The sequence below is a fragment of the Charadrius vociferus genome, unplaced genomic scaffold (genome assembly GCF_000708025.1).
Source record: "Charadrius vociferus isolate BGI_N301 unplaced genomic scaffold, ASM70802v2 scaffold365, whole genome shotgun sequence".
Taxonomy (NCBI): Eukaryota; Metazoa; Chordata; class Aves; order Charadriiformes; family Charadriidae; genus Charadrius; species Charadrius vociferus.
This window is the reverse complement of record NW_009648559.1, coordinates 113,152-122,921: the sequence shown is the minus strand read 5'-3', so window position 1 is coordinate 122,921 and position 9,770 is coordinate 113,152. Positions and strand designations below refer to the sequence as shown.

General features: G+C 54.6%; 1 protein-coding gene across 1 annotated transcript in view; it reads left to right on the top strand.

The window, feature by feature from the left end:
- The first annotated feature begins 347 nt into the window (after positions 1-347).
- The window catches only part of KIF7 (kinesin family member 7), a 9,866-nt gene continuing 443 nt past the window's right edge, over positions 348-9,770 (top strand). The window contains exons 1-17 of the mRNA XM_009886150.1: positions 348-435; positions 1,243-1,443; positions 1,702-2,104; positions 2,889-3,419; positions 3,729-3,873; positions 4,019-4,246; positions 4,648-4,838; positions 5,112-5,218; positions 5,532-5,687; positions 6,035-6,237; positions 6,354-6,551; positions 6,793-6,918; positions 7,312-7,488; positions 7,794-8,009; positions 8,542-8,748; positions 9,129-9,327; positions 9,420-9,569. Of these exons, the coding sequence (XP_009884452.1) occupies positions 348-435; positions 1,243-1,443; positions 1,702-2,104; positions 2,889-3,419; positions 3,729-3,873; positions 4,019-4,246; positions 4,648-4,838; positions 5,112-5,218; positions 5,532-5,687; positions 6,035-6,237; positions 6,354-6,551; positions 6,793-6,918; positions 7,312-7,488; positions 7,794-8,009; positions 8,542-8,748; positions 9,129-9,327; positions 9,420-9,569 (3,526 nt within the window). The remainder of the gene's footprint in view (positions 436-1,242; positions 1,444-1,701; positions 2,105-2,888; positions 3,420-3,728; positions 3,874-4,018; positions 4,247-4,647; positions 4,839-5,111; positions 5,219-5,531; positions 5,688-6,034; positions 6,238-6,353; positions 6,552-6,792; positions 6,919-7,311; positions 7,489-7,793; positions 8,010-8,541; positions 8,749-9,128; positions 9,328-9,419; positions 9,570-9,770) is intronic.

Here is a 9,770-nt window from a genome sequence, read left to right as displayed (position 1 = left end):
CACCTCCATCCTCTGCGCTCCCCCCCACCAACCCCCCCGGTGCCACCTCACCACCTCCCTCCATCCCAAGCCAAGCCACCGTCCCAACCATCCCTCCCGACCCACCAACCTCACCCATGCCACCATCCCTACCCAGCTCGTCAGCTTTGCTCTCTCCACCCAAACCCACCAACATCACCATCTCCATCACTTCCGACATCACCATCCCAATCAATCCATCCACCCCGCCTTCCCTCTTGACCCTGCCAGCACCCCCAGCCCAACCCCACCAACCCAACCACCACCCCTCCCCATCACACCCCAACAGCCTTTCCTTCCCACCCCTCACGCTGCTGTAACCACCCCCCATGGACAACACCTTTTTTGAGATCGCGGCGCATAGGTTTTCTCCTCTCCCACTTCAGGACAAGCAAGAAGACCATGTCTGGTCTGGAGGTGGCGGTGATCTTCCTTGGGCACTGCTACCTTCACCTGGCTTGAGTCTATCAGCTTTGTCCCGAAATAAGCCCTAAGGAGAGGGAGGTTTGCGGGGGTTAGTCCTGTTAGTTTGTTTATGTGAAAGAGATGAGGAAACCTTCCCCTCCCATAAGTGCTGGTTTACTGGTATTATGGTATCTTACAGAGGATGTACTGTAAAGTTTCATTCAGCTTTAGTTAATTGCATAGTTTGTAAACACTAAATTGTTTCCATACTTTCAGTCTACCTCTCTCTTCAGTTTCCCGGTTCAGGCTATCATCGCACCGAATTTGGGGATTGCCCTTTTACACAGATGTTGGAGACAAAAGCAAAACCATTTAAAATCTAGTCGGTGGAGTGCTGTGGCCAGATACAAGCAGGCTGCCACACAAAAAAAAACCAACAACAAAACAACAACAACAAACCTTCTCAGAGCTGTGAAATGTTGTGGAGTCATGCTGGCTTCAAAGGACAGTGTGCTGTAGCTGCAGGCACAGTATTTGCTACCTGCTGAAACGCTAACGTACCTTTTCCTTCTTGAGGAAGGACTGGAAACAAGCAGTGTTGCCGGAATCCAGCACAGCAGTGGGATAGGATTTGCCCAAAGGTCCTGTGGCTTAGAAACCTTCAGAGGGATGTTTAATCGGGGCTGTGAGGGCTGAGCTGCAGGAGGGTTGTGAGGCTGCTCCTTTCCAGCTGATGCCTGTGCTGCAGGCAGGCTCCTGCCTGCGGCTCTGTCCCCGGCCAGCATGGGCTCCCCGTGACCACGTGCATCTCTCTGCCAGCTTCCATCAATGAAGACGAGCAGGGCATCATCCCGCGAGCCATGGCCGAGACCTTCAGGCTCATCGATGAGAATGACCTGATCGACTACACGGTCCGAGTGTCCTACCTAGAGGTGTACAAGGAGGAGTTTCGGGACCTGCTGCAGGTGGATACAGCCAGCAAAGACATCCAGATCCGGGAGGATGACAAGGGCAACGTTGGTATGTGTGGCTGCGCATGGGCTCCCTTTTCTCCCCATGCCCGAGGCCAGGGTTGGGCTATCTATCCCCAAAGGCAGAGCCAGGTCTTCTTCCTCTATCCCCTTCCTGCAGCAGATTGCTGTGCTTAGTCCTGTTTGGTGTGGAAGGAGGGTCTGCGCGTGGCAGACGATGGGCAGGGCGATGGGGACAGGGTGTGCAGAGGAGCTTCATCCTTGGGCAGCCTGTCCCTCCCAGCCACAGCTCCATTTGCCCTTGCAGTGCTCTGCGGTGTGAAGGAGTCAGAAGTGGAAGGGCTGGACGAGGTGCTGAGCCTGCTGGAGATGGGGAACACAGCCAAACACACAGGAGCTACCCATGTCAACAGGCAGTCGAGCCGCTCGCATACCATCTTCACGGTGACCATGGAACAGCGGCGTGGGGCCGGCCGGCTCCCCCTCCCCCACCACCCACCCTCCGCAGGCCAGGTCCTGGTTTCCAAATTTCACTTTGTGGACCTGGCGGGCTCAGAACGAATTGTGAAGACTGGAAACACAGCAGAGAGGCTGAAAGAGAGTATCCAGATCAACAGTGGCCTCCTGGCCTTGGGCAATGTCATCAGTGCCTTGGGAGACCCTCGGAGGAAAAGCAGCCACATTCCCTACAGGGACTCCAAAATCACCAGGTACAGCTGGGACTGGGACCCCCCATGTCTCACAGGCTCTTGGCCCAGCAGGAGGGAGGTGATGCTTCTCCCTGCCTTTCCCATGCCCAGCCGGCCAGGTTTGGTGGCAGAGTCCCCAGGCTAGCCAAGAGGAGCTTGCAGGGCCAGTTGTCCTTTCTGTTGTCACACCGGGGCTCTGAGACCAACTGCTTGGTGGTATGGGGCCGGTTCACCCACTGTGCCTCACAGCAGTTTACAGGTCTACCCTCTATGCAGGTCTTCACATAGGGAAGCTGGAGCAGCAACGAGGCCAGGACAGAAATGACAAACTAGCTCATTGCGGTGCTGCAGAAGATGATGCTTGCATAAGTCACGCCGCTGAAGCTGAGATGGGGTGTCACCGTGGGTTATCCTGCCCTTCCTGCCTGGCAGTGAATAAAAAAATGCTTCCAGTAGGCTTGTTCCATGGTCGGCAGTTAGTTTTTAGCTTGAGCAGGTGGGCTTAGCAATCTCCAACAGATTCCCGTACAGCGTGTGCCTAGGAGCAATCACACAGTCAGATTTCCATTGATTCCAGAATGGAGTCTGAGAACTCCCAGCCTCAGGAATTACTCGGATGGAAACTTGCCATAGTGAGAACTGTTACTCCTCTCCTTAATGATCCTCCTCCCTTCACTAGTGCCAAACCAGCCACAGAGCAAGAATATCATTTTCCTTGGGCTTAACCTCTGAAAAGGGTTGGAAACTTTCTGGTTCCTGCATTATTTTGTGTTTCAGCTATTTTAATCGCTGTCTTCTTTCCTAGGATCCTGAAAGACTCTCTGGGGGGTAATGCCCAGACTGTGATGATAGCCTGTGTCAGCCCGTCCTCCTCAGACTTTGATGAGAGCCTCAACACGCTAAATTACGCCAGCCGGGCTCAAAACATCCAGAATAAGGCTGTAGTGAACTGCCGGAAGGAGACAGAGCATGTTGAAGAGCTTCACCTGCAGATAAAGAACCTGCAGAAGGCCCTGGAACAGCGGCACCGCTCTGAGACCCGTATCATCAACCGCTCGGCCACCGCCAAACGATGCGCGCCCGATCCCACGGCTCGGCTGTTGGCAGAGTGCGCGCATTACCGGACCTGCACCGACGCCGCATACCGGCTGCTGATGGAGCTGCAGGAGGACAGTAACCTGACGGTGGAGCAGATCCTGCGGGTTAAGGAGTGGCTGTGCGCGGTAGAAAGCGAGAGGAGTGAGCTGACCTCTGCCGGGCTGGATAGCGGCATCGAGAGCACCTCTGCGGAAGACCAGAGCCCTGAGGCACAAGGCTCAAATCTGGCAAAAGCCCAGGTAACGGCTGGGGGGGTGCAGCTCTGAGGTTGCATTCTTCTGATGGTCACTGAAGGCAGAAGCCTCAGCAGAGCATGGTGGAAGGGTCAGGAGAGGGAGAGGAGGAGAAGCAACCCGGTCAGGAGGCCATACAGAGGCAGAAAGATGTGGTCCTTGGATCAGGCAGGGAGAGGCTGGATTCAGCTGCAGCAGAGAGATTTTTTTTGCAGGAAAAATCTCAGTCTATGCAGCTGCTGTGCCCCTGCAGAGTCCAGCATGGGAAGGGAAGGACAAAGGTGGATGCTGATGCTGCCTCTCTTGTATTTTGGGGGGCAGGTGAACACCGAGAAGGGGTGTGAGTCCATCAAAGATGAGCAGGTGGCCAAACTGCAGAGGCAAGTGGAACGCTTGGAGGAGGAGAACCGTGATTTCCTGGCTGCCCTGGAAGATGCCATGGAGCAGTATAAGCTGCAGGTATTTCTGGGCTCTGCTATCTTTGCAAGGACCTGCCCCACTCCTCCCCTTCCTCCCCAGAGGAGAACAGCCCAGCTTTCAGGTTCTTCTGCAGCAGGTCTGGAATCCATGTGTACAAACCCACATTTTTCTCATTGCCTTCTAGAGCGACAAGCTGCAGGAGCAGCAGGATAAGATCTCAGAGCTGCATGTGCGCTTGGAGATGGCCATGCCAAACCTGTGTGTGCCAGAACTGCTGGAAAACCTTCACCTGGTGACTGCCAGCCAGAGACCTCACACGGCCCCGCTGGATGCTGCCCCATCCCATGGCCTCAGTGGACTTCCCTCGAGGCTCCTTCCTGCTGAGCAGAGTGGCAGAGCCTTCTGCAGGAAGGTAAGGGTGCAAGTTCGTGCCATTGAGAAGCTGCTGTCTTTTCTCTCGGATGCTCTTCACTGAGTGAACTGCTTTTTCCCCCACCATTGAACATGAACCTTGTCAGAGGTGCAGTCCAGAGGACTGCGCTCAGTATTCACATCCAAAGAGATTCACAAGTCCAGCAAAACCAGCCCAGCTTCAAAACTGAGGCTTTTACTTTGATGTTATGGGCAGGTCCCAGACTTGCTCAGCATCTGAGCAGCAGAAGGCAGGAAGGGTTTAGCTGGGTTTAGCAAACATGCTCAATTCCACTTTGTGGCTTTTTTTGTTGCCTAGCAGTGACACCCAGCTGAGAGCTGCTTTTTCTAACATTGGCCCTCACGCAGCATGTTTCCTCTCTTTCCGATTCTCTGTCCCAGCAGCTTGACAGCAACGAGGAAGAGGACCTGGCAGGCTGGCACCTGAACCACGCGCAGTGCCCGACTAGCAATCCAGAGATCAAAGCCACAGTGCTGAGGAGGGAGCTCAGCCAGCACTCAGAGAAGCCAGCAGAGCTGTCCTCGGGAGAGGAGGAGGAGTGGGAACAGAAACGGTCCCTGTCCCAGCACCGGTGAGTTGGGGTTGTCCCAGCACCATGCAGTGCCTTGGCAGGTGCGTGACCTGTCTGTCCTACCTCTGCGTCTCAGCTCTCATGTAAGATGTAGAAGCAAATACTGCCTCTGGGGTCAGTAATTTTGCTGAGACAGCTGCCTGCTCACTGTGGAGCTAATTCCCATAGCTCCTGTTTCTATCTCCTTCTGAATCCTGTGAATCATGAGGGTCTTTACTGGGAACAGCTCTGGCAGTGCCCAGACCCAACTAATTAATTTGCTGCGCCTTCTAGAAACGGGATCCAAAGCTGGAGCAAGAAAGAGATTTGCAAGTTGAGCGAGGAGTCAAATGGAGGCAATGCCCCCTCGATTCAGGAGGAGCAGCTGGAACTGTTAAAAGGTAAGTGGCAACTGCAGATTGTTGGACAATCTTCCTAGAGCTGGTGGTGCTTCACGAGTGCTGCTGATAGGAAGACATGTCCCACCTGGATGAGCCCAGAGGACAAAAATGGAGCAGATGACAGTCTAGCTGCTTTTGTTAAGGAGAAACTTGAACTGCTGGGGTCTGGCAAGAGCTGTGTGTTTTGGTGGAAGCTGCAGGTGACTCTGGGTGATGCTGTGCCAGTTCTTGGCTACAGACCTGAGATTGCATTGCCCTTCAGTCACCCAGCTGTTAAGACAGGACCTTTCTTATCCAGGAATCTGTGTTGCAGAGGTCTGCAGGAGGCGGGAGCCACTGCTCGGTCCCTGGGAGCGCTTGCCAGGGAAGGACTCTGAGTGGAGGCTGGTGCAAGCACAGCAGAAGATCCGAGAGCTGGCAATCAACATCCGCATGAAGGAGGAGCTGATCACGGAGCTCATTAAGACAGGTGCAGAGTTGCTGGTGGGGACATGCATCCATTCCCTATGAAATCTCCTCCTAGCTGGGATGCTTGGTCTCTATTCCCATCCCCACCTTCCCTCCCTGTGTTGTCTGCACCCAGTCCCTTCCCCTGTAAGCAGCAGAGCACTGTTTCTCCATCCCTCCAGCTGAGTGAGACCCTTCCCATTGGTTTCTCCCCAAATCCCTTCCCCAGAGTGGCTGCGGGCAAAGAAGCGTTCTGTCTCTGTAGCCAAAAATACCTGAGGAAGAGAGAGAAAAGGTCTGTCTTTTGGCAGGATCTTAGCTGTGAGGGAAGGGGGCCTGGAGGTCACAGCGGACGGGGGTGTGTTGCAGGCAAGGACGCCCAAGCTCTGAACAGGCAGTACTGCCAGAAGATCAGCGAGCTGGAGCAGGAGGCAGAGCAGGTGCGGGCAGAGCTGAGCGACAGCCAGAAGCAGCTCCAGGAGCTGGAGGGCAAAGAGCTGTGGGACCCCGGGGAGAAGCGCAAGCTGCAGGAGTACCGCACACGCGTGGCAGCCGCACAGAGCAAGGCACGGGTGAGTGGGAAGGGCTCTACCCGCCCAGGGAGGTGGGCAGGGACGGAGTTGGGAGCATCCCTGCAAAGGGCATGGAGGGGACACCAAGCCCAAGGGCAGCTTTCGCCTTCCGGCAGGTTCTGTGCAAGAAGAAGCAGGCGACAGAGAGGCTGGTGTCGCTCTCAGCCCAGAGTGAGAAGCGAGTGCAGGAGCTGGAGAGAAACATTCAGCTGATGCGGCGGCAGCAGAGCCAGCTGCAGCGCCGCCTGCGGGAGGAGAGTGAGCAGAAACGGCGGCTGGAGACAGAGGTGAATAAGCGGCAGCACCAAGTCAAGGTAGGAACGTCTGTGCTACTCTGGTATTTGTGAGGAAGATGATGGGGGGGTTCTGCAAGCTGCTGGGCAGGTCGGGGTAGCTCTAATGGGCTATGTGATTGTCTTTGAGAGCATGGGGATTGAGAGAGGATTTTCTTTCTAAGAGTATCCAAAGAGCTAGCAGAGAACATAACCTGTCCTTCAGCCCCTGGCTTTAGGGCAAACAGCCTCTCGAGGCTCACAGCTGCTCCTTCCCATACAGGAACTGGAACTGAAGCACGAGCAGCACCAGAAAATCCTGCGCATCAAAACAGAGGAAATCGCAGCTTTCCAGAGGAAGCGGCGGAGCGGCAGCAACGGCTCTGTGATCAGCCTGGAGCAGCAGCAGGTACAGGCAGAGCGAGCCTGCTGCCTCTTTCCTGCTCCAAGGGGCTGCCATGGCATACTGCTGGTTGATGGGGGAGGCCAGGGGCTTCAGCTTGAGACAGGACATAGCCCATCCTGCCCTTGAGGAGAACGGTCCATAGTGTCACCTGTATCTAGTAGCAGAGGACTTAGATTTTTGTCTTCCCCCGGGACCAGCATTCTCTTCTAAATCCTAGCATTCATAAACAAGCTGTGAAATTTTGTCTGTCAGCAGAGGGGTGGTGGGAGAAGGGATTAGCAGAGATGGACTCAAGACTCTCTGATCTCAGCCCCATCACTCTTCAGTCCAGCAGCCCTGGGCATTGCTGCTGCTGTCTGCACGCATGCACATGCCCTTTGCTTCTCCTTCCGTCAGAAAATTGAGGAACAGAAGAAGTGGCTGGATATGGAGATGGATAAAGTTCTTGAGCAGCGCCGGGCCCTGGATGAGCTGGAAGATGAGCTGCGGAAGCGGGAAGCTATCGTGGCTAAAAAGGAAGCCCTGCTGCAGGAGAAGAATGGCCTCGAGAGCAAACGACTGCGCTCCAGCCAGGTAGGACAAGAGTGTGACACCTCAGCCCCTTGCTTGATTTTCGGCAGAGGTGGGAGGCTGGAAGACCTGGGTGCCATCCTGGGTCTGGCAGAGGGCTGCAGATCAGCATGAGGTGGTGTTGGGAAGAGGGTAGCCAATCTGCCTCTACGGGAGAGCCTGCTTGTGCTGTGCCTCTGAGCCAGTTGGTTTGATACTCCTTAGCTTAAGTGTGCATGTGGGTTTGCTTGACCTATGGAGGGAATAGAAAGGGTCTGGGGGTCTGATTGGCCTTTAGAGCAGGTCCCCTTGAGCATCTTCTGCTGCAGGCACTGACAGATGACATAGTGCGTGTGTCCAGCCGCCTGGAGCACCTAGAGAAGGAGCTGACTGAGAAGAATGGGCAGCTGCGTCATGGCAGTGCCCAGGACCAGCAGCAGATCCGCCAGGAGATCAACAGCCTGCGCCAGGAGAAGGACCAGCTGCTCAAACAGAGGTTGGAGCTCGACAACAAGCTGCGTCAGGGCACCCTGCTGTCCCCAGAGGTACCTCTTCATGGGCTGGGCTGCTCTGCTTGCAAGAGCATGAGGCAGTAACAGAGAAGTACCTGAAAGGAAGTTGTAGTGAGGTGGGGGTTGGTCTCTTCTCCCAAGTAACAAGTAATAGGACTAGAGGAAACGGCCTCAAGTTGCTCCAGAGGAGGTTTAGATTGGATATTAAGAAAAATTTCCTTACTGAAAGGGTTGTCAAGCATTGGAGCAGGCTGCCCAGGGAAGTGGTGGAGTCACCATCCCTGGAGATACTTAAAAGCATATAGACGTGCTGAGGGACATGGTTTAGTGGTGGACTTGGCAGTGTTAGGTTTACAGTTGGACTGGATGATCTTAAAGGTCTTTTCCAACCTAAATGATTCTATGATTCTAAGTAAAGACCTGAGCATGGGGTTGATGGCAGATGCTCCCCCACTGTGCATATGCCAACTTCTTGCCAGCGCTACTGAGGTGACAAGGGACATCAGAGAAGGGTGAGACAGAGCAAACCCTTTGCTCCCTAGTAACTGCAGCTCTGCCCTGGCAGGAAGAACGGATCTTGTTCCAGCTGGATGAGGCAATTGAGGCTCTGGATGCAGCCATCGAGTACAAGAATGAGTCTATCACGTGCAGGCAACGAGTCCTGCGGGCCTCGGCCAGCCTCCTGTCCCAGTGTGAGATGAACCTCATGGCCAAGCTCAGCTACCTTTCCTCCTCCGAGACCCGAGCTCTGCTCTGCAAGTATTTTGACAAGGTAGGAGACAACTGCCCTGTGCGCTGGTGGGAGCTGTACTACCTGACCAAACTCTTTTTTTGCTCAGTTTCAGGCTTTCTGCTTGCCTCCTACTGTACTCTTGCCCTGTAAAGTCAGGCCACAAAGCCACAGCACCATGATGCCTACCTGTCCCAACGCCTAGGAGAGCAGCTTAACTAGTCATAGGATCCCTGTGGTGGCTCTGCCACCTCAGTGCAGCCACACATTATGCATCCCTTCATGAGGCAGCTGTGACGTCCCAGAACTACTAACCTTCATATGCTGTACCAAAATACTAACTTGATCAGGCTCAGTAGGGTAGGACATCTTCCCAAGCTCTGAAGGAGCTGAGATGCTCCTTGCTTTTGGGCCCTGGTCAGGTGGTGACACTACGAGAGGATCAGCACAGGCAGCACATTGCCTTCTCGGAGCTGGAGATGCAGCTGGAGGAGCAGCAGCAGCTGGTGTACTGGCTGGAGGCAGCCGTGGAGCGCCAACGCCTGGAGATGGACCGTCAGCTCACCCTGCAGCAGAAGGAACACGAGCAGAACATGCAGTTACTGCTCCAGCAGAGCCGTGGTAACCACCCAGCTCCTGCAATGGGCAGAAGTGGCACTGCCTTCCTCACTCACAGGGCTTGCAGCTTGAAACATCCTTGTTTTTCCTCGTAGAGCACATGGATGAGGGCCTGGCCAGCAGCAAGCTGCAGTATGAGGCAAGGATTCAGGTGCTGGAAAAGGAGCTGAGCCGTTACAGGTGGGCAAACCAGGAGCTGAACCAGAGGCTGAGTAACATGAACCTCCATCCTGGACAGACCAGAGGTGAGAGGAAACCCAGGCTTGGGCTTTGCTGTTCCTACCAAGTTAAAAAGGGAGTTTAAATTCCTTTCCCTAGTAGTGATTGCTTGAAGCAGAGTCAGAGGCAGTGTGGGTCATTGCTGGCCTTAAGGAAGTGCTCTACAGGCACTGATTTTGATGAGAAAAGTAGAGATCCTGATACTTATCTCAGTACCCCCAATCTTT